Raw genomic sequence first — 24,988 nt, forward strand, 5'->3', positions numbered from 1 at the left:
AGCGGAGCTCCGGATCGAGGCAAAGGATCCGCCTTCACCTCGATCCTCTTCGCCACGCTCCGCCGGCCCCCCAATCCTCTTCGCCTCCACCTTAAGGGCAGGCGAAGCCCCCCGCTCCGCTTCTAATTCGCCGGTCCGATTAGAAGCGGAGCACATCCCTAGCAAAAACTGTTACTTTTTAATGTAACAACTTCCAGCAGGGTAGTTGGATTAGTCTGTTCTGCAGCAGAAGAAACAAAGCCTGGACGGAAGCTGCTACAGCTGATGACGTGGACTCAAGTCCACAATTATTTATGACACAATAGGGTTTTTTTTATATAGTCTTTTGAGGTTCTATAAGAGTCCTTGTTGATTGTAATATGCAGCCAAAGCCCACTAGCGCCACTGTGTGGTCTATTCCAGAACTTCATCTCCTTGACTCAGGCTGACTAACATCCTTCCCTAATTTCCAGATGTTTGTGGAACCCTTCTACAGATTTTTATCGTGGGCTCCTGATTGCTCACTTATGGTAGTTTGTGGTCCTTTACATGATGTCATCTTCGTCCAGGGTGTCTCCTGTGTTTTGCAACTATTGTCACAGGGTTTTTTTCCCCTAATGGGGAAAGTCAGGTATTACTGAGAAACAGCGGAATGAGAGTCTCATGGAGTCACGTAATTCCACTAAATCATAGCACCATCTAATGGTTGCATAATTAATCATATGGAAAGGCAGAGAAAGGCAATCCCTGGAAAAAAAGAACATATAAAGAAGCCAATCTTAATCCCGCGAAGAATCCAGAACCAGACACCTTGGTAAAGATGCAGGATAAAAGCCTCAAGTATACATTTTTATTTATTAATTATTATTTATTACATTTCTATACCACCCCATAGCTGAAGCTCTCTGGGTGGTTTACAGTCCAAAGAAATGTCTTTGAACTGCAACTCCTATAATTCCCAGCCAACATGGCTGTTTCCATTCGCAGTAGATCTGCAAGAATATATGGATCCCAATTTTTCAATTGCAACAAGGCTTTTCTTTCTCCCCCCCCCCCCACCTCCAACTCTAAATGAGGCTGCTTAAAATGAAAAACTCTTGGGGAGAAACCAGGAGTGGTTATTTCCCCTGAATTTTCTGATACCAAAACAAATTTTTGGTCTGAACTTTGTGACTCATTGAACTGATTTGGGATGACGGGTTAGGGTCTGCCTCATCAGATTAGTTTCCTCAATATATATGCACGATATATATTTCCCCAAGCATGCTGACTCTTCTGTCTTGTTTCTCAGTGGCCCTTGGCTCCCATCTGTTGGCATTCACCACCTCAGTTTGTTGTTAAAGGGAGTAAGGATAGCTCTGTGCTTCTGTCGTGTCTTGAGAATGATTTCCATAAGCACTAAACCAATGCAGGTCATAGCAACATTTTACAGTTCTCAGGATCTCTCTTGTGTTTCCCGTTCCTAGCAGCTGGTGAAAGAGTTGTATGATCTCAAACTTGATTTGGTTTACTAATGTAACAGTGCCAATCGTCAAAGGAAGATTGGACAGAAAAGCAAGACTGGCCTTAAACATTCACAGACGACCTCCATCTCTGCTCATTTTTTTAAAAAAATAAGACTGGAAGGCAGCCCAAATCAGCAGCCTTTGAGAGCCATATAGTCCATCAATCTTAGTCAGGTCAGGAGATCTCTCTATGGGACTAGTTAGCATTCAAAATAGCAGAAATGAGCTGAACAGAATAAGGCTGAAATGGTTTAAGAATCCTAGACCTAGCAAACTAGTTCATTAACATTTTCTTCCAGATTATTTTCCTCGGTGTTTCATGAAATTTGCCACTGTCTTATCTTTTCCACCTTCATCTTGTATACCAGAATTTATTTATCTTAAGGAGTTTAACCTGTCTTTCAGGGCACATTGCCCACACAAGGCAACTTACTATATTGCAAAGACATTGACTACATTGACCCTGCTCAGACAACATGCTAAGCCATGGTGGTTAAGCATCTTGAGCCACACAGTATGGCTTAGTGCGCCATGTGAACCATTCCTAACCATGGTGGCTACATAACCACAGTTTAAACACGCTCACTAACCATTTGCTCCAAAAGGGTTATAGGCCTAAGCCATGGCTTAATGTGTTGTCTGAACAGGTATTCACCTTCACCATTACCTGCACCACCCAACTTCTTGGTACTTCCCTTCTATCCTCTCTCTCACACACATTTTGTCTATTCTGTATCACCGCTTTCGTAACATATATTTTCTTAGACTTCAATTTTATACCATTATTTGGAGTTAGCCTCAATGAAAGCAATGGGGCTTACTTCTGAGTAGACATACTTAGGACTGCACTGAAACCCATGTTTATAGTGCATTACCCACAAGGCCTCTAAAGTCAGGCTTGACCCCTCACAAATAATTATTTCATCGGAAAATAAAATTAAAGTATGTGTATGGTTGAAGTAAAATTAGGCCTGGCTTTTACTCAGGCCTGTGGCTGATAAAATACAATTCATATATTTTCAGCCATACTAATCATAGGTTACAAACAGAATTTTTTGTGCAAATAAGAATTTTGTTGGGTTTTCCCTTCATGCCAAACAGGTCTGATTAGCTGAATGCCTACTTTCAAACTATCCATTTCTCTGGCTCAGTATTAGGGCATAATGCAGAGAAAATGTTTTCCAACTAATATCCCTCTGGCCAAATTTCTACCTAGTTGAATATCAATGTTGGATCCACCATTATCATGTCGAGTATCTAATAAAGCTGCCTGTATTCTAAATGGTCTGGCTGCTGCTTCCCTTCCCTGAAGCAACAACGCCGCCTCAGACCCTTTCCAAGCTGCCAGGAAGCATTCCAGGCTAGAAAAAATTTCAAGCAAGTAAGTTACAAAGAAAATAATTTTATTAAAATTTTCATTTACTTAGGGAAAAAATCCAGAAGCAGTAAAGGTTTGCAGAAAGGAAAAAGGGTGGAACTAGCAGGTGTGTGTGTGTGTGTGTGTGTGTGTGTGTGTGTAGTAACCTGCCAAATACAGGTGATAATGAGTTGTTGCCTGTCCTGTCCCTTCCCTTGAAAGGACAATTTCATGCCTTGTTATTATCTTCTCCACCCCATTTTGCTATTTCTGAGCATGCTTAGGTAGTTCCACCATAAGACATCTGGCCCTTGGGAAAAGCTGCCAGCTTCCCTCAGAGGAAAACCTTTTCATACCCCTAATGCTCCCTGACTTCATTTTGCTGGTGCCTGGACCTGAGCCTGCAGAGGCTTACATCCTAGCAAAAAATAAAATAAAAATCCTTATATACACATACACATTTTTAAGAACAAAATTTCGTAACACCACAAAAGAAAAACAACAACACAAACATTCTCTGCGGTTTCCCCCAACTTCACAGTGGAGTGTGTTCAGCAGATAAAAGTGATATACATTTTCATTCTGGATATTGGATATGAATAAGTCAAACTGACTTCACAAGACAATCTTCCACCTGTTTCCTTACAGGCAGGGAGATAGAAACGGTATATTGTTTGGTTCTGAAAGCAACATTTGGCCATGGTGCTGGATTCTCAATAGGGCAAAAATCAGAGAGAAAGAGAGAGTCAGCTGATCATCTAGAACAGGGATAGGAACTTGCAGCCCTCCAGTTGTGGTTGGACTGCAACTTCCACCAACCCTAACCAGCACAGCCAAATATCTGGAGGTCCACAAGTTGCCCACCCCTGTTCTGCCATGTGAGCGCTTTCCCCAAGAGTCATCCACAAGCAGACACACACATGGAGGACAGAGTGTGGCCATGTAGGGGTCCCAGTTGTGTGGAGCATCTATGCCCAAGCAAATGTTTGTGTGCAGGCATCCCCTTTCAGATATCCATACTCAATGTACAGAAATTAGGGGGTGGGGCCAGCTCAGCCCACCACACCAAGGGCAAAGCCCGGAGGTGCAGCCTTGCTCCATCCTCTGTGCGTGCTTGCTTCTCTGCGGAGGACACTCTTGAAAAAAGGCTGGGATTTTGTTTCAAGCATCTGCGACTGTAATATAGATCAGTGTTCAGGAATTAATATAAATTATCAGATACAAGAAACCATGAGGCTGCATCAAACCCCAAGGCATGTACACATGTGGAAGAAAAGAGTTAAAAACTGAACAACTGTAAACAGCAGCAACCAGGGCTATCAAAATATTAACAGACCTAGTTTTATATATTCTATGCATTGACATCTTGGATGTGTGGTCATGGAGGAGCTAGAACATGCTCTCCTTCCCCCAGTTCATCTCTATTCATTTTGGGGTCAGAAGTTGCTACTTTGCCCAGATTCTCCTAACTTGATTATCACCTTTCAAAAAGGCACAGTCTTCAGATTTTTCTGAAGCTCTTGAAGAAAGAAAGAAAGAAAGAAAGAAAGAAAGAAAGAAAGAGTATATGAAGAAGAATCTGTAAGTGGCACCAGCTTAGAAAAGGAAGAGTTTGCACTGTCCATCACTGAAGGGGATTTTTCTTTTTACACTTTATTCCCCAAGATTTATGGTGTACTTGGAGACAAGCTAGAAAACCAGGAGCATAATTTTTCCAGTCACATTTTGGTTCTAAAAAATAAATACATACAGGTGAAACACTAAAAAAAAAACCCTCTAAACAGTCATTTAACATTAAAAGCAGAAATGGCAACCATGGAGGTAGGAATAGTGGGGGAAATGTAAAAAAAACACAAAGAAAAAGAATCAATGCAGAACCAGATTCTCAATCACTTAGGAACATGTTTCAGCTGCATTTCCTCTTACATACATTTCAAACTAGATGGTCATAATGTTGTGTGCATACCACGATGCCCTTATTCTAGCTACTTAAGATGCACTACTGTGCTGATGACCCCATTATTGGTTTCATATCAGGGGTCTATCAACCTTCTATTCCATGTGTTATCTTGAAAGACCGCCATGTGCAACCCTGAGTTCACATTGATAAAGCCATGGGGACCTGAACAAGACTCTCAGAAGCACTGCTGTTCTTGAACCACTTAGACTCCTGCATAGTGGAGGGGGCTTAAAGGTGGCATGTCTTGAGAGAGAGAGGGAGAAAGGAAGAAGTAGGCAAAATCCTATGACATAGAAAAAGAAATGCAGACTTCAATAGGTTTGTGGGAGGATGAATTCCATACCAAATCAAACCGTAGCTCCTTCAATAGGTGCAGCAAGTCCTTATATTTAAAATGACTCTCCCACCCACCCAAAGAATGAAGGGAAATATCAACAAAGGGAGCTGTCCATGTATGATCGCAAATGGAAGGAGAACTAAACTTGCCATTGCTCTTCTTCAGGGGCTGTCACATACCCAGGACTATTGCTAGGGCTAGTAAAATGGCGAGAGTTGGACAATCTATGGGCAGGGAACATGGAGGGGGGAAATCCTTCAGCCATATGCTTCCCCACCCCCCAAAGCATCATCAACAGTACATAAAACTGTCCCACTACCAGAAGTGGAGGGCAGCACTTCAGAATCAAATAGGCTTTGTGGTGCTGTTGTAAACCAGATGCTCTGTGTCCTCAGTAGTGGAGAGAACGGAAGAGAGAGTGGAGTTGGCTGCAGTAGGTGGCTGGCGTCGCCGGCGGTAAGTCTTCTTGTTTTTCAGGAAGAAGTAGCCAAGGATTACCAATACTATCATGATGCATACGCCAAGAAGCACGGCAAAGGCCACTTCAAAAGAGCCTGCAGGAGGTGGAAAAAGAATCACATTTTAAGGCCAAAGTAGCAGCCGGTGAATAACAAAGCAGGAAAAATCAAGAAGGAGGTGCTGTCACGATAATGCATTTACACCAAAGTCAGGAGTAGCCCAAGATTTGAGGCATCCCTGGTTATTTTGCTATGTGTGAACCTCATACTCGAAGTGACACACCTTTCATCCCTTCTAACTGCTGCTTCTGCCCTGGCTAGGTATCCCAGGACAAATGCAAGCACCAACCCAGAATCCTTTGTGATACATAGATCCAGAGATGCACCCTCTCTTTATGCAGCGTGCCTAGCCAGTTCTGAAACAGTGAGCAATGTATGATCGTGTGGGTCTGTTCCCATCCAAGTCAATCTCTGGGCCATTTAGAGACCTCAGTGAATCACACTTATAATATGGCATCCATAAGTGTACACAGTTTTTGTAATGCCAACTGCAAATAAATTGTTGAAACTAGAGAGTGAAGTTATTGGAGGAAATATTCCTAATAATAGGGAATTATCTGGTAACTGTGAACGTCTGCAGAGCATTCGATCTTCCAGAGCAGAGACTGGCCACTTCCAAATCCATCGATTAATATCGGAGCGGAGACATGCCTAGTCCGAGCTTCTAATGTCTCCGAAATTATCCTGCTCTCTCTCTCTCTCTCTCTCTCTCTGTGTCTAAATTGTATATTTGGAAGTCGCTGAGTGGGGTGGTTTGATATTGACATCTGTGGCTAACCAATTAGGAATAGCCACAGCGCTGTCCCTGACCATATTCTTCTCCAATCACAGTGTTTGGGGGAGTGGGAAAGACTAACTGGCTGCTGATTCTGTCCATGTGGCGGGGGGAGCGCATTTCTGCTCAGACTCATAGAAGTCAAGCATCCTCATTTCCACAGTGTGAAAGTGCTGCTGGGCTGGCTGGCTGGCATGGTGAGTGAGAAAGCTTCTACACCTTAGTCAGACACAGGCAGGCTCTTTATTTCAGTGGCAGGCTTCCCATTCCAGGAAGGTGAGCGGGGGGTGGGGGGGTCTGTCCAATAGATCTGGAGGGCACCAGGTTGGAGAGGGGAACGTTTTTTTAAAAAAAGTGCATCTCAGGACAATATTAGCACTTCAAAGGGAACACAGTGCAAAGGGAAGACTGTGTTCCCTTTGAAGTGCTGTTGTCCTGAAATGCATTTTCACGATCTCTTTTCAATACACGTTGAATATTGTGGTTGAGGTTTAACTTTAAAAAATCGCTAAAAATCAGGGCATGATCTGATTTTCTTCAAAGTCAGCATGCATAAGTTCCTATGTGGAAGCTATCATGGTGCCCAGTTACATGTGTGTATCTTGGAAAATGTCAGAGATGAATGCAGTTTTGTAAATGGGGGGAATGATAAAATCTTTAAAAATTCGCTAAAAATCAGGGGATGATCCTATTTCCTTCAAAGTGGCCATGCCTAAGGTTCTATGTGGAAGCTATCACGGTGCCCAGTTACATGTGTGTATCTTGAAAAATGACGGAGATAAATGCATTACTGTAAATGGGGGGAGGGGAAATGTTTTTTAAAATCCCCAAAATCAGGGGATGATTTGATTTACTTTAAAATTGGCATGAATAAGGATCTATTTACAATCTATCATGGTGTCCAGTTACATGTGTGTATCTTAAAAATGAAAAAGTTATAGGCATTTTTCTTTTCCAATGCAAGTCAATGGGGGGGGAACGGTGTTTGACCCAAAATGGCGTCTGGAGCTCTGGATCAGCCCAAACCAATTTGAACCGATCTGGACCTCCCCCGACCCAATTTGGATCTGAATTTAGGGGGTCCAGATCTGCCCAATCTGCTTCGGATCCGGGGATCCGGAACGGAGTGGAGCACAGCCCTAATTTCTAAAAATAACTCATGAAATAAGTGCTTCCAGGTTGGAACACATTAGCAGTGCTTCCTTTTGCAATTTCTGCTGACCAGACCTGTTCTGGAAACATGTGCGTCTGTTCATTTCAGGTTATTTTTAGAAGCGCAAAGCCCCATTACGCAAGCAGTGGGTCCCAGGATCAAATGAGCACAATCAGATACTACCCCCATCTCCTCCTCACAGCTGTGCCATAGAAGGCGAAGGCGGGGGGAGTGTGTGAGCCCAGTGGGAGTCTCGGCTGGTACCTGTGACAATAACCTGGGGCAATAAACTATATACACATGACCTTCTGCTGCAGCCAAAGCCACACTCTTTACGGAAGACCGCATCAAAAGTAACGATTTAGACATAGTGGTACGATATTAGAAGTGAGAGTGGACAAAAGGGCACAGTCTCCCCTAGAAATCATTTTATCTGGGTTTTCCAGAAAATGTTGAACTGGAAACATTTCCAATAAATCTTCCATTGCCCCAATCCAATTGAAAACATATTTGACTTATTTGACTACTGCAACCTTCTTCTCTCTGGCCTTCCCTCGTCTCACATCAGTCCGCTGGTCTCTGTCCACCACTCTGCCGCTAAGATCATCTTCTTGGCCCGCCGCTCTGACCATGTCACTCCACTTCTGAAATCTCTTCATTGGCTTCCAATTCACTCCAGAATCCAATATAAACTTCTCCTGCTGACCTTCAAAGCTTTTCACGGTCTAGCTCCTGTCTATCTCTCCTCTCTCATCTCACACTATTGCCCCGCTCGTGCTCTCCGCTCCTCTGATGCCATGCTTCTCACCTGCCCAAGGACCTCCACTTCCCTTACTCGGCTTCGTCGTTTTTCTTCTGCTGCACCTTACGCCTGGAACGCTCTTCCAGAACACTTGAGAACTACCAACTCAATCACAGCTTTTAAAACTCAGCTAAAAACTTTTCTTTTCCCTATAGCTTTAAAATGTTGAGTTTGTTCTGACTCTATACTGTTAGCCTCACCCTACCCGGTGCCTGTTTACACTTCCCTGTGCCTGTTTGCATTCTCTTTCCCTCCTTATTGTTTACTACAACTTTATTAGATTGTAAGCCTATGCGGCAGGGTCTTGCTATTTACTGTGTAATCTGTACAGCACCATGTACATTGATGGTGCTATATAAATAAATAATAATAATAATAATAATAATAATAATAATAATAATAATAATAATATATTTAGAAAAAAATAAAATGGTCATGTTAATTTTACTTGGTGTAGAAGTTTGTCCAATGCTCAAAAGTATTTGAATGGAAATATCCAATTATGGAAGACATTAAATAAACTTAGGGCCTATGAGGTATCATGCTGATCCACCATGGATTGCTCAAAAATGCGATCCATGGTGGCTTAGTGTGTCGGGAGTGGTTCCCCACCCCACCCCATGATGGTTCAAGTACCCACCCCCTTTACCCAGCTCTTGCAGTGGAGGAAACAGGCCCCAGCAGTAGTTCACGTGTGGGGCTCCCAATAGTTCACGCTTACGAAAAAAACAGCCCACCATAGAGATGGCTGGCAAGACGGCTGGCACCTTCAGCAATGCTCTTGCCAGAACAGACTTTCTCCATGGTTGGGATCACCACATGCACAACGGAGCAGCCACCAGGAGCTCGTTCCTGCTACAGTGATGCTGGGATGCGTGGGTACCACATGTGGATCCCAAGGTAACCACGGAGGGGAAGGAACTGGAACCACGCAGCAGTGATTCTCGTAAATATTTGAAGACATATTTTTAAAATTAAAATGAAGGTACTTGAAAACTGTTAATGTGCTAATTTTAGGATGCCTGAAGAAATGTGTATATAATAATGCAAACATATACATGTTTACTCAGAAGGGAACCCCGTTGAATTCAAAGAGACTTACGCCAAAGGCTACAAACTATACACACTTATTCGGGACTCAGTAAGACTTATTTACTAAGGGTGCAAACCTAAGCATCTTTAGACAGAAAAAAGTCCTACAGTCCCCAGCATTGCTCGGAGTTGTAGGACTTCTTTCTATTTAAACATGCATAGCATTGCACCATGAAAAAAAAGCTAATTACAACCTTGATTTCAGATCTGATTGGAATTGTTGATTTGTACTCATTTACCATGTTATTAAATTTATGAAAGAATGAATTTCTAAGAATGGAAAGCTCTACAGAGGGAAATACATAGCAGTGCAAAATATTCTATCTTGCGTCAGCGGTCATGGAACAGATTTTGTTACAACAGAAATGAATCACTTCATTCAGGCAGAATTGTCAGGATCATGCCCACCCCCGATCTTTTCCTGAAGTGAAACTTACAGCAGAAGTGGAGAACATAGGAAGCAGAAGCTGAGGAGAAGAGAGTAAAGTGGGAGAGCATAGCTATGTGGAGGTCAATACATACTTAAACCTCCTCGCTGATGCTCCTGTCCTCTCCATTTCTGGCCAATCATGTCTTCCGCTGCAAATAAGGCAAAAATATTACCTCTACAGTGAGCTATGATAATCATTCTCTTCCTTCAAGATGAGACTTAGAGATAAGTCAATTACACTTCCAGAAATAATAATAACACACAGAATCATATAATAGGGCTAGGAATAACGGCAAACCCCCTTCAGACAGACCATTTGAAATAGTGCACTTTTAACATTTAATACAACTCTCTCAAAATATTTCATAACTCGTATCGGATGTTTACTTCAACAGTTTAACGAAGTGTGCACATTCCTATTACCACCTCTCTTCTTGAACGGATAACCAATAATAATAATAATAATAACAACAACAACACAACAACAGGTGTGGGGGGAAGTTGGGCAAAATAAGAAAGCAGAGGCACAGAGTTCTCTTTGGAATGCAAAGATGCATTTGTGAACATTTAAAGGGATCTCACACTATTAAAAAAATCTTTTGTTGAAGGTAGACTGCGTTAGACATAAAAGCTACTCTAGAATTATTAGTATTAGTGATGCAAAGACAAATAGTCGAGGGATTGTAACACATTCAGGCTGTTTGTTAATGTGATTCCTCTAGTTATGTGTTGCAGGGGGCATTCAGACAACATGCTAACCCACATTCAGTGGTAAAGTGTGAGTTGTTGTTGGACCGTGGGTTGTTTGTTGGACCGTGGGTTAGTGTGTTGCCTGAACATCTGCAGGGTGGCTTGTTTACCATGTAGTGTGGATTATTTTCTCAAACAAGCCACCTTGAGAACCCACAATTTTGTTGTTGTGTTGTTCTATGTGGTGAACAAGCCACAGTTCAGCAACAACTCACACTCAACCACTGGGTGTGGGTTAGCATGTTCTCTGGATGACACATAAGTAGAGGAGTCACATTAATGAACACCTCAACCTCCTGCCCATGGAAAGCTAAGCATGTCAGGGAGACCAGTCCTAACATAGCCTTACCTTTGACATCCTTACTCCCTTCTCTTTTCTTTTCAATATGAGGAAACATTCAAACATGCAAAATCCAACTTGCATTCTAAGATGTTCAGTACCAGCAGCACTGTATTGGCAATACTTGGGTACTTTTTTCTTGCATATATGGGTATTTCTAATTAAAAGATCTAAGAAGGGGCTGCTAGCTTGAGGGAACAGATACCATTCTTTGTAGAGCAAGGATCTGACCTGGGGTAGGTAGCATGGTGTCCTACAGATGTTTTGGACTACAACTCCCATCATACCTGATCATTGGCCATACTAGTTGGGGCTTATGGAAGTTGTAATCCAAAACATCTGGAGGACACTAGGGTGCTTACACCTGATTTAATCCATGCTAGATAGGATTTTAATATAAATTCACTGAAAGCTAGGAAAGCAACTTGGGTCAGAGGAAATGTTTGGGGGAGTGCTACCTCTTGGGGGCATCCCTGCATCCATGTTGGGAAATCTGGGAAGGGGTTCTTTCAGGGAGTTCAATTCAGAACCTGCTGGTAGCCGAAAGTCAATAGTACTGGGCTAGACGGACCATTGGTCTGACTTGGTATAAGATAGCCCCCCATAATGTTAAGAACATAGAAATGCTACTCTGGGTCAGCTCCACATTCTCTCTCTTAATAACAACATAGAGATGGATGCCACAAAGAAGGTCAAAAACAGGTCATGATGAAGCTCCATTATTTGTAGTTCCCGGCATCTGACAGTCAGAGATATACTCCGTACAAAGAGATTGCACCTCTGGCTATCATGGCTGCTAAGTCACTAATTATGCAATTTTTAAAATCTTCCAAACTGGTATGGGCTGCTCTGCATGATGCCAAGCAGTTATTTTGGAAGGAAATACCAGGGAAAAGATGCCACACTTCTCCTACTTACCTGTGACACCCACACAGGATTTCATACACGCTTCCTCATCCTCAAAGTTATTCTTGTTGCCTTCACAACCTCCATAGGTGAAACGACCACATTTCTCAGTCAGTGGGTCGTAGTACCAGCGAGGTAAACTCTTGTCGCACATCCCTGTATCTGGCATATCCACGCAGTGAACTACCAAGAGAGAACAAGCGAGACTCTGGTTAATTATTATCAGTTAAATATTTATTATTTGGCCCATACAGTCATTGATGCTTGAAGAATTGGCCTTCTGCCTACTTAGCACACCTGCCTTTAAAACTGACTTTTATTTATTTATTTTCCCCATTGAAAAATTTCGGAGCTGTGTACAAGGTAAAATAAAAATAAAAACAGAATAAAACAGTTAAAACAAAATTTAAAAGAAGCAAAAACAGAAATCCAAGGCTGCATGTTAAAGAAAGGCTTCTTGGAATAGGAGATGCCGAAAGGAGTACAAGGTTGGAGCCTGCCTGACCTCCAGAGGCAGGGAGCTGAGGGGATCATATCCTGCCTTGTTCCTAACTTCAAGGTCAGAAGGAAGACTGGAGCTGAGGGCAAATGTTTCACCCTCAGCTCCAGTCTTCCTTCTGACCTTGAAGTTAGGAACAAGGCAGGTTATGATCCCCTCAGCTCCACAGTGGCCTAGCTAGACCAGGCTGTATCCCGGGGTAATACCCGGGATCATCCCTGTGTGTCCAGATGACGCACAGGGGATCCTGGGATCAGGGAGGGTTCATCCCTCCCTTGGCCCGCAATATAGCCCTACCCTTTGGGCCCGCTTTCTCCGCGGTCTCGGGCTGAGCCCCAGACCACAGAACATGTGGCCTGTTTCCGTGGCTTGACCCCGCTCCACACGATTACCATTGGGGCTAGCGTGGGGGGAGCGGGGAAATCAATTTTTTAAAAAAACTTCCCTTGAGTCTCTTGAGGTCATGCGCTGCTGGCACTTTAAAAATAAACAAAAATGGCGGGTGCGACGCCTCTCTTCTTGAGGTCATCGTGCCTTACATGTAAACAGGGGCGATATCTCGTGTTATTCACAATGCGAGGTCTCCCCTCCTCTCCACCAGACTTTACTGTAGGTCTAGCTAAGGGCTGTGTTTCAAGCGCTTCAAACACAACATGCCCAAGTAAAAACTTCAGCCCTCCACCTGAGCTTGGAGCTGGAGAGGGAGTCAGGGGACTGTCCCAACAGTCGCACATTACTTTGGGAGGTGCTTGGATAACCCCCTCCATGCTCCTACCAATCCCACCCAGGCCCTCCTTAACTCCAGGCTTGGAGCTCAGAGGAAGGGAGGGAATTTTGACTTCACACAGAGTTTCTGAAGCAAGGCAAAAACCCTGGCAATGACAATTTTTCAGGTGGCTAACAAGGCCAGCTAAAAAAATTGGAGCCCTGACAATAATGGTTAATTTATAACAATTTCCAGAGGGGTAAGTTGTAGGAGTCTGTTGCAGCAAAAAAACAAAACAAAGAGCTTTGCAGCAACTTAAAGAGCAACAACTTTATTATGGCGCATGCTTTAATCATTAATTAATATGTTAAGTCTTTAAGGTGCCGCAGGAGTCTTGGTATTTTTTTGTAATTAGCTAATTAGTATCAAACTAATTAGTATCAAACCTGTTAAATAAAATATCTTCTTTGTTGTTCAAATATAGTTAATGCTTTTTTTAAAAAAAAATACCTGATCATTATTTGACTGGACAAATATCCAACACTAGCAAGATTTCATACATATCCATAGTCTAGCATTGCTGGCAATGTTTGTTTCCGGGAAGCCTTCATAGAGTTTATTCCTTAACTCTAATTTGAGAAGCAGGACTATAATCCTACTTCAGGTTTGTTTGAACGAAGTCATCGTCTTCAACCCCAGTTATATTTGGAGAGATGCAGGTGTAGGTTAAAAAGGGTGGCCATTAGCACCTCTGCCCAAAGTAAATCCTATTGCATAAGCGTTCATGATCTACCTACCTTGGCTGACAGAGGCATTGATCATGCGCAGTTTATTGAATCCTTGAACATCTGCAAAGAACAAAGGGGTGGTTGGGAATGGCTCACAGAACTGTTGTTTGCTCGAAAGTGCAAGGAATTTTCGTGAAAGTGGGCAGCTCCCTACTTGACAGAGATCTCTTCTTTAGTTCATTTCTGCCTGCCTTTTGTTAGTTCCACTTCTTTTTCTCCCTCACCTACCTCCTTAACTTTTCTGTACTTAATTTTTTTTAGAAATATGAGGTAATTTTTTTAGAAATATGAGATTTTTTAAAAAAACGTAAGATATATAAGTACAGCTACATATATGCCATGCATTAAAAACGTCATTTTGCAGACAAGCAATCCCAACTCTGCACAAGAGGAGCTGAATTCTATTCCAAAAAATAAATTACACAAAATGGAGCAAATCTGGATGGTCTCTTATTCTGCGAAATGTTATTCAGCAGTTCTACTTTGTTGCATAATGAATTTATTCTGGCTTCGCTGGTCACAAGAAGAAATTATGCCGATCACTGAGCCATCTTCTCCCTCTGGATTCCGAGATTTCAGTGGACAATACCCGCACACTCTCATAAGAACACAGGGAAAGCTCTGATGGATCAGACCAAAGGCCTGTCTAGTTCAGCGTTCTGCTTCCCACATCAGCTAACCAGTTGCCAATGTGAAACCCACAGTAGGACATGAGGGCAACCAATGGTGCTGTCAGGGCAAGACTTTGAGACAGAAATTCAGGGTCCCACTCAGCAGAATGCGGAGGGCCCTCAATTGCAGCTGGGCTGGCTTACCACATTTTAAAGTTAGTGGGGCAATAACCATTACCATCTAATGACCCACTCTTAAGACCATTAAGCCCAGGGTCTAAAATGGTGCAGCTTCCCTACTGTACTGAAGGCAATAGCCGTCTCTTGCTATTGTTCCCCAGCATCTGGTCTTCAGAGGCGTGCTGCCTCTGATCCTGGATATAGCCAATATGACTAGTAGGCATTGATAGCCTTCTCCTCCATGAATTGGTATAATCCCCCTTTAAAGCCATCTAAGATGGTGGTCATCACTACATCCTGTGGAAGTGAATGCCAAAAGCTGAATTGATCAGTCTCCAAATTGTATAAAACAGGGGAAGATGGGCAACATCCAACACTGTCCCGATGCTAGCGCTTAGGACGTTGCGCTATGACAACCAGTGCTACCACAATGTCATTAACACTTCCTACGGGAAGGGGAAAAGCAGTGATTTGCCACTGAATTTTGGCAGAGTGACTGGCTTTCGAATTTCTGTAGCAAATCACCACCTGTTCCCTTTGTCTAGCAAGGGATAACGATGCTGCTTCATGCTAGCACTCTGACAGCTCTGAATCCTGCCCCGTGATCTTACACAAATGTCAAAATGGAAGGCAAGAGTGACTTTCATAATTTGCAAACTATTAATGCGGGTTCCCCCAATCTGGTACCTTCCAAATGTGTTGGGCTACAACTCCCATCACCCCCAACCAGCATCCAAAAGCTATGCTGGCTGGAGATGATGGGAGGTGTAGTCCAACTCATCTGGAGGCACCATGTTGGGGAAGCCTGCATTAATATCATCATGTTGGTAAGAGAAACAACAGAGTTTGAGACTAGAAAGGAAGTTATAAGGGTCACAAGAAGATTCTGCACCAGAGAAACGGTGGGGTCTCAATGCAAAGGAGCAAGATCTTCATGACTGGATATGAAACTACTTGATACCAAGTCAGACCACTATTCCGTCTGTCTCAGTATAATCCACTTTGTATTCCTTTCGGCGCCTCCTGAAAACGTCATTATTCCAGAAAGCCTTTCCTTAATGACCGCCCATGGTTCACTGTACATTTTGCTTCTTTTAAAATCTATTTTAAAGTCTTTTATTCGGTTTTTATTGTATTTTATCTTGTACACCGCTCCAAAATTTTGAATGGGGAGCGGTATATAAATATTGTAAATAAATAAAATAAAATAAATAAATAAAATAAAATAAATAAATAAAATAAATAGCAGTGGCTCTCAGGATCTCAGTTCTTCCAAGAAATTATTTTCACAGGAGATGCCAGGGGTTGAACCTGGGACCATCTACATGCAACACATCCTTCCTACCTCTGTCCTATCACTCCTTAGGTTAAACTGAGGCTGGAAATGGGTTTGAAAGCACAGTGGTACAAATATGAGGGGCCTATTTTTTTTCAAGGCAGTTAGAGGTTCACTGACTTACCTGAGTCACACGACTTCTCATCCGACCCATCTGAGCAATCTGGAGTTTCATCACATTCCAGGAATTTATCAATACAGCAGCCATCACCACACTTGAAATAGAAGGGCAGACAGTCTCCATTGCACACTGTAGAAGAAACATAAATCAGTTCTTTGGCTTTTCAGAAAAGACGGACGTGTCTTCTTGGCATCCAGAGGAAGTGATTTTCTTCTGATCAATCTTCTCAGGTAGAGCAGAACTGGACATTGGTGGACTAATGATTGTACCAAAGACAGAGCAGTGCAGAGTAAAAGGCAAGTGCTTCCCAGCACCAAGGAAATCACCTCTTTGCAATGCTGGAATCCCAGAGTACAAGGCCAGAGAGATTTGCTATTACACTTCAATTCCACAAGAATGTGAGAAAAGGGTATGGTGGAAACATGGAAATATACAGAAAGATACAGAACCGCTTACCTGGCTCTGGCCGTTCTTCAACAGAGCCTGAAAACAGAGAAATTGGAAGGGGTGAGACTGTTGTACTTTCAGGCATACATTTCTCAACCACTGAATCTCATCTAATAATTCAACCCTGGAAAATTACTTTACCAATCCTTGGAAGAAAGGGGTTCTTTTAAACACAGGGCACCCACAGAGTCCATTTCTAGTTTTATCTACACTACTGAACTGAAAGGGCAGAGGAGACAAAGATGTTTACTGGCGTGGTTTCCCGACACTCCCTTCCCAGAATTAGTGCAACCGCTAAGAGTCCTTCCTGGTTCACTGCCCTTAGCTTTCAGCCTAATGTGAAATTGATTGGATTTAAAGCCATTACAAAAGATTCAACTGTGCCAATGCCAGAGGGCAGAAGCATGGGAAAGAACACTTGATGTGTGTACTGCAAAGCTCAGGTTCCATTCTGAAAGTATCCTGCAGGCCACATAACCACAAAATTGAAGGAAGGTTGGATTATTTAGGAGAACTTCCCCCCAACCTGGTATCCTCTGGATGTGTTGTACCACAACTCCCATCATCATACTGGGGCAGTGGGAGCTGGGGGCTCCAAAGTCAATGGGGTGGTGAATTCACTCCGGTTTCAGTCAGAACTCCAAAGGAGCTATTCAAAGGGCTTTAGAGCTCCTTTAGAGTTCTGACTGGCTCTGACTGAAACCCAGAGCGGATTCACCACCCCACTGGCATTAGAATCACCAGCCTCCACTGCACTGGGAGTTGTACTTCAACATTTGGCAGGTTGGGAATGGCTGATTTAGGGCCTTGTTCAATTTAACTGAATGCATTTGTTGCATGAGATGATGAACTCCAGCTAGAAAGATATTAAAACCCATGGTTCTTATACATCATTGTGGCTTCCTATCAACCTTTGAAATGTATGTTTTTCAGAAACTGCCATGGTTTAGGCTTGACTTAGAAGGGAATGTGTGGGAGGGAATATGCAGTAAACCATGCTTCCAAATCAATGGGAGAGATGCAAATAAGGCAAGTCAAGGACTGGGCGCATCACAACAGCTCTTTTCCTGGAAGCCTTCCTTGGCTGAACAGCCACGGTTTAATTGTCACTCTGTTTTTAAAAAGAATAATTATAAAATCAAGTTTTATTCTTTTTATCTTTGCATAATTTCCTCTCTAGTTGTTCACCGTTCTGGAATCTCTTTAGATGTGCAGCGGTATACAAACATTGTAAATAAACAAGTAAATCGCATCAGCACTTGACAAGTAAATCGCATCCGCACTTGGTAGACTGGTTCATTCTTCCATCCCACTGAAATAATTATTAACTTCATCTACTAAGTGACAATGCCCCTCCACTTGAAACTCTGAAATCCCGCAACAGAGGATTTTCTCAAACAGCATACCAACCTTGGACATTCTTGCAGGCAAGTTTACATTCCTCTTCTCGTAAGTAATTATTCTTGTTGGGTTTACAGCCACCAAAAGTGAAGGACTCACACTGCTGAGTTGCTGGATTGTAGTACCAGCGAGGGAAGGCACCCCGACACCGTCCAACCTTATAAGGAGCCAAGCAGTACTCTAGAATGAACAAGAGATGGATATTTTACTCCATACAATAAATGCCAGAGAAGGCACAGACTGGGTTGACCTCATTCCCCAGATCTTGCTAGTTGGATTTGCCAAAGTTCCAGAAAAGGGCTAAAAGGTAAGATTATAGTTAGAAGATACTAATTTAGCACTTAACATCTCATGGGCTGCTACCTGGAATATATTGGTTCTACAACTGTACCAATTATTGGGGTGTTCCCTCCCAAAAAAAGACTGACTAAACTGAACTTTTGTGACAAAAATGATTTGTAGCTCATACTGGAGGCAGTGCCCAATGAACTGGTCACAGTTAACTTGAGGTACAATGTTAAAAAGTGTATGACAAATTTAAGGAGCAATGTGGGTTCTACCACAACTGACTGCCTGATTTTACAATGAAAAGGTTTAGAGGCATTTCCTGCCACTAAATGGGATGAAGGCTGCCACTTGGTTTGAGACTTAAGTAAAGCTTGAAGCCATAACATTAAAATAAATGTGGTAGCCAGATTTGTTACCCACTTGCCCATGTTCATAATATTGAAGCAGATTATTTTAAAGACTAGCCGGTTGAACTTTGCCTGGAGTACATTAATACAGATAGCTTTATAGATACTGCAGGTCATGGTTTTTAGGATGCATACGAAGCCATCCCTGTCATATTGTGCCCCAGGTTCAGTTGACAGGGCAACCCACACTGCATCATGGGAAATTATGTAAAATGGTTTCTCTTGCCCCCTCAATTGTGCAATCCCAGCCATTGTGTACTAGCTAGTGATTGGGAGTTAAGAGAGAGCGACTCTGTTATATCATGTAAACCCGGGAAGGGTAGCTTGCTGGTGTGGTGCGAACCCCACCAAAGTTCCCAGATGTGTTCACGCGATAAATAAAAGCCAGGTTACCCGCTCCACATTCTAGCTCTGAAACGTGTATCTAAGAATCACCCACCCATAGTCTGCTCAGAATTCAGCACAGTGACAGTGATGTTGGTTGAGTCCTGTTGTCCAGCAGTATCGGTCACGGTCAGCTGGACGATGTAAATCCCTTCGTTCAGATTGGTGAGGATCACATGATCTGTCCATTTCTGAAAATACAAGATGTAAAGGAAAAAGGACGTCCTTTCAGAAAAAGTAATTATGACATCAGCTGCTTCCACAGAACTTCCACCTCAAAAGTGAAGTTTCAAGGTAAATTTACAGGGTTCTGTTATGGCAAATCATCACAGGAATTTTTTAAGTAAGCAAAACAAGTTTCATGAAAACTAGCAACATTTCTCATGGGGGTGCAGAGATGTCTATACACCCCTAGTTATTTTATACCAGCCTTCCCCAACCTGGTACCCTCCAGATATGTTGGGCTACAAACTCCCATCATCACCACCATTGTTCATGGTGATGGGAGTTGTAGTCCAAAAAAAATCTGGAGGGCACCAGGTCTGTGAAGGTTGTTTTACATTGTCTTCTTTCCTGCTATTACAGAAGAAGAAGAAGAAGAAGAAGAAGAAGAAGAAGAAGAAGAAGAAGAAGAAGAAGAAGAAGAAGAAGAAGAAGAAGAAGAAGAAGAAGAAGCGGCGGTGGCAGCGGCTCGTATCCAAGTAGTTCTGGGGGTGCTTATAACATTAAGCCAGGAAAATGTATATTGTCCCATACATGAATGTAAAGAGCCACTGCTAGCCCACAGCACGTTCCCAGGATTTCACAAAAGTACTAGAAGACACAAGTCTTGTAGAGGTCCACCATAAAATGTTACAGTTAGCCTGGACACAGGTCTAACCTTTTCTGAAGTGCTTTTTAGTACAACAAACAACAAACAAAACCGTCCCTTTCTGATGACATCATGTAACTGGACAGAAGGTGAACTCTTTCCACTACACGTCAGCAGCTCCTAACAGGGGCGCTTTTGTTTAGGGCTCTAGGCCACAACCCGAAACAGGAATCCTGCAATTCCAGTCAGGATTGCTTGAGTGGGGAGGGAGAAAAAAGTGAAGACACCTTCTTTTGTCTTTCCCGCTCTCCTGAATCAATCCCCTACTGTTCTATATAGTGCCAAGTGGCTCAGGTTGCTATATAACCGGAGAAAGTATCCCCGCAGCATAGAAACCTCCCTGTATAGCATGGGAAGAAGTGATTATATCCTGATGACACACATTCCCCTAATCCTAAACCCTGGCCCACAAAAACTATATGTTGGTGTGTGCTCAAGCAGACCAATTGTTACAGACATGCTCATCATTCATTGGCTCAACATTCCACAAGGCCTAGAAGCTACTAACTGGCTTCTCACAACATGCCAACCCATCATGGGTTGCTGTCTGGAACAACCCACAGTGGATTAGCGCATTGTCTGAACCTGAATGGCTTTCCACAGGGTGGGTTCTTTCTCAGAAACAACCCACCTGGATAATCCATGGGCTGTTGTTGGGGTGGTTTTATCAATGATGGGTTGGAGTCTCATCTGAACCTGGACATGCCAACTCATCATGGGTAAAGGGCATTGGTCAGTGAGCCACTCACAAAGAGCAGCAAAACCCCTGCCACTCTTCCGGAGTGACTGCAGCCAAGCCACTTCCAGTGCCCCTTTCCCCTTGCCAGTGACAGACTCTCCAACTGGGCCCAAATGGCACTTTGGAGAGGCTGTTATTGGCCCAGCCAGCCAGCCAATCCCACCGTCCCCGCTCTGATCACAATCCTAATTACAGCCTTTTAAGTATTTTATACACACACACACATACACATTCAATCCAGGATTTCCACATATCCTGCATTTTCCCAGCCCCATTAAATGTACACAAATGCTCCCTTTTTTTAATTTTTTTTTTTTTAAATTTGCATTTTCAGAGTTGTGCAAGAAATATCCAGGCTTGCCTTGCCTGGACCCTTCTATGTTTGAGCTGTCAAACATACAATGTAACAGGCAAGGCTCGACCATATAGCGGCTGATTTGACAGCCTTTGACAGGTACGGAAATGGGGTATCGATCACCCCCTTAGCAGTGTTATCTCCAGGGTTCAAAGCAGTGCCCTGAACCTTGGGGTGCCCTGCTAAGAATTCCCACTCACTCAACTCCCCCAGCAACTGTTTTTCAGGGTGCCCGACATGCCACCCCCTTTTTTGCTCCCAACTACAGTGACTGTTTCTAGTCATGCCGGCTGGGAATGATGGGTGTTGCAGTCCAACACATCCAGAGGGCACCAGGTTGGGGAAGGCTGCCTTATGGTATTAATACCTAAACTCACTCATCACAATGTCACTACATCTCGTTTCTGTGCAAGAGAAGAACAGGGCTTCATATTCATGCTGTGACTTGAAATGAAAGCCAAGTGTAACCATTTATAGGGCAAGCAGATGACACAATGCAACAATTGAGGACAGGAAACAAAGGGACTGGAGTTAATAAGCTTGCCAGACTAGTCCTGCAAGCCAAAATTTGATGGCATTGACGGTAACACTACCTCTGCCTCATGTGACCGCATGGGGAAGTTGCCACCTTCTAGTCTGATTAATAGAATGGGATTAGCATTTTGTTTTTCTCTCTGCTGAGCTGATAATACAAGAACTCTCAGTTCACAGAGAGCTTATAGCCTAACAGGAGTTACATGAAGCGGCATTTCTCTTTATCAACCGATTTATTATACATGCCTAGGAAATGCGCTACACATGTTCATAACTCAAACTCAGTGTCTAGCTTTAAAGATGCGAAATAGTATCCTCTCTCAAAGTTCACTATCAATGTATATGCCCTTATATAATGACATAAGTTTTTTGGAGTCTTTTTTTAAAGAAAGTGAAATACAGGGATCTTAAGGAAAAACTGAGTTATTTATCACATTCAACTGACCCATATGTGATTCAGAGGGTTGCACTATTTGCAGCAAAAGCTAATAGATACAGAGCAAAGTTTTTGGATATTATTGGTGTGAGGTGTTATAAAGATTCAGAGATATAAATGAACTGTGATTGAGAAGAAATTAAAGGTTTCTGTATGATTATTATTATTATTATTATTATTTATTATTATTTATTTATATAGCACCATCAATGTACATGGTGCATTGCTGTTCACCCATTTTACTGTTCATTTTATTGCTGTTCACCCATGATTGCTGTTCACCCATTTTACCATCGTTTCAGTAATGGATGTTATGTATTTGATAGCTCCGTTATTTTAACCGTATGTAGTATTGTATAATGGTATAGTAAAATTTTGAGTTTCTATGTGTTGCAATGATCTGTGGATTGAGCAATAAACATTTGTATTGTGTTGTGTGTGTGTGTGTGTGTACTATTAACTCATTTTTCCTCTCTGGTTAACTTACTGGGGGAATAACACTCTGGCAAAGCTGATGAGATCATACACTTCTGTGATTCTAAAAACCAGTATTCAATCAGCCTTAATCCTATAAACCTGCTATTTATGAACAGGGTCCCATTGGGAATAGCAATCCTTTTAACATAGTTCTCTACCAATTTTATAGACCTATGATTAATCCATTGTAATACAAAACAAACACAGATATTTTATAGAAGCAACAACAACAAATCTACAGCAAAATAGTAAGTGGAATATAATTGCACAAGAATAAAGGATTATTATTACTTCGCTCAGCTGGCATTTTTACAGAATGTTTTTCAGCAGAAGATCAATAAAATAAAGCTAGAATAAAGATATAACATAGTAGAAGAAAAGTAAGACTGTAATCTTTGCAATGGTTTAACACAAAAGGTCAAAACAGAAATATAGGGGGAAATTATTATTGTGGCGCTTCTTAAATATAGGACAAAGCTAAAGAAATTCTTAACCCGGATCTAATCCCAGTACAAGATCATTTAACATGCAGTGCAATCCTACTAAGCCCTCCTGAGTTCAATGAAATTTACTCCCAGGTAATTGTGGAGGATTGCAGACTTTAGAAGCTGGGTTGTTGGCAAGCAATTGAGATTTGGCCAAAATGTTATCATATATCTGAAAAGCTCTCAGGGTAAAAAAAAATTAATCAGGACATTTTCAGTTCCCACAGACAACTCGACAGTAAATCCCACTGGTGAAGGTGGGATTTCTGGCTTGGCAGTAGTAACTCCCCTACAGTCACACTAAGAAGAGGCACCTCAGATATTCTTGTGCTGTACCCAAAGCATTGCAAGGTTATCTAGAACTCATTCTGAAAATGTGAAGCTGAATTTTACAGGAGTCAGAGCACTGCTGGTGCATCTAGCTCAGCATTGTCGACTACTCAGACCGGCAACAGCTCTCCAACGTCTTAAGGCAGATAGAGGCCCTGTCCAGCTCTGTTGCCTGAAATTTCTTTTATCTGGAGATGGCAGGAATGCATCCTGGGGTGTTCAGCATGCAACGCATGCACTCTATGACTGAACCCCTTGCTCTCCACATAATGGTAGCAGACGTATCTCTGCAATTGCTCCCCACACTTTCTCGCTCACTTGCCCATACAGGGAGGCAATAGCTGCACTGATACAGAAGACACTTCCAGTGTCTGGGACAAGCAGGAGCATGAGATGCAATTACTATTCCACCCCACCCCCACCCCCCATGAAGGCTGGGATGGCAATTCTCAGATTAGGTCCTTTGCCAAGTACTACCAGAGCCTCGTGTGGCGCAGAGCGGTAAAGCAGCAGTTTCTGCAACTGAAACTCTCCCCACGGCCTGAGTTCGATCCCAGCGGAAGCTGGTTTCAGGCAGCCGCTCGGGTTGACTCAGCCTTCCATCCTCCCGAGGTCGGTAATATGAGTACCCAGTTAGCTGGGGGAAAGGTAATAACGGCCGGGGAAGGCAACGGCAAACCACCCCGCTATAAGGCTTGCCAAGAAAACATCAGCGAAAGCTGGCATCCCTCCAAGAGTCAGTAATGACTCAGTGCTTGCACGAGAGGTTCCTTTCCTTTCCTTCCTTCCAAGTACTACCACTTGCCCTGTCTAAAGACAAGGCAACTTGGATACTCTTGCACTGTGAGCCACACGAGAACATTGATGCAGGCTGTTTCACAATTAGGGTCAGCAAAGGATTACTAGGGCAGATACTCTTGTCATGGGGCTGGAAACGGCAGGAGGTCTGACCCTATCATCATAGTACTAGAGTATCTAGGTCTTGTTTTCTGAATATGTAGACATATGTAGACAGATTGAAAGGCAGAGTGTCAAAACTATCAGAGCCTTGTCTTTCTTTGCATTGTTTTACAGCCATTCCTGGAATCTGCCTAAACTGATTTACCTACTCTATTGTAAGCAAGGGATTCCACTCACCAGACATGCAGCATCTCAAACCCAGAAATCTAGAATATGCTAACTAAAAAGGCAGGTTCAACTTAGAGCTGGGCCAGGCAGGGCCAGTGCTACCATAGAGGCCACTCAGGCGGCCGCCTAGACTGCCAAGCTAAGAGGGGCGCCAGGTGCAGCGCAGCACTCATGCGCATTGGCTGTGAGCCGGCCCGGCCCGGCCCAAGGATTCAGCTGGGCCGGGGCGGGCGAGATGGCGCCCCACACCCGCCCAGCCGAAGCGAGGGTCAGCATGAGGGCGACACGAGGCGGGGGGCAGGGCTCAGTTCGCTCGCTGTCACGAGCGGCTGGGCCTCCAGCACCCACCCACCCAGCGCTGAAGAAGAGGGGGAAGAAGAAGAAGCAAGCACCAGGAGGTGGAGAAGAAGAAAGAGAAGAAGTGAGTAAGGTAAGACTGAGGTAGGTGTGTGTGTGTGTGTGTGTGTGTGTGTGTGTGTGTGAGAGAGAGAGAGAGAGAGAGAGAGAGAGAGAGAGAGAGAGAGAGAATGGGTGAATGGGGTGCATGGGGACTTTGAGTGA

At 43.1% G+C, this 24,988-nt stretch overlaps 1 protein-coding gene across 1 annotated transcript in view; it reads right to left on the minus strand.

Moving 5' to 3' along the window:
* Positions 1–4,401: 4,401 nt before the first annotated feature.
* The window catches only part of SPINT1 (serine peptidase inhibitor, Kunitz type 1), a 46,644-nt gene continuing 26,057 nt past the window's right edge, over positions 4,402–24,988 (minus strand). Inside the window, exons 3-10 of the mRNA XM_063118863.1 lie at positions 19,128–19,263; positions 18,003–18,173; positions 16,602–16,628; positions 16,149–16,274; positions 13,907–13,957; positions 11,917–12,087; positions 10,001–10,057; positions 4,402–5,692 (exon numbers count right to left, since the gene is read on the minus strand). Coding sequence (XP_062974933.1) covers positions 5,484–5,692; positions 10,001–10,057; positions 11,917–12,087; positions 13,907–13,957; positions 16,149–16,274; positions 16,602–16,628; positions 18,003–18,173; positions 19,128–19,263 — 948 coding nt within the window. The 3' untranslated portion in view covers positions 4,402–5,483. The remainder of the gene's footprint in view (positions 5,693–10,000; positions 10,058–11,916; positions 12,088–13,906; positions 13,958–16,148; positions 16,275–16,601; positions 16,629–18,002; positions 18,174–19,127; positions 19,264–24,988) is intronic.

This window comes from Elgaria multicarinata, chromosome 2 (assembly GCF_023053635.1).
Source record: "Elgaria multicarinata webbii isolate HBS135686 ecotype San Diego chromosome 2, rElgMul1.1.pri, whole genome shotgun sequence".
Taxonomy (NCBI): Eukaryota; Metazoa; Chordata; class Lepidosauria; order Squamata; family Anguidae; genus Elgaria; species Elgaria multicarinata.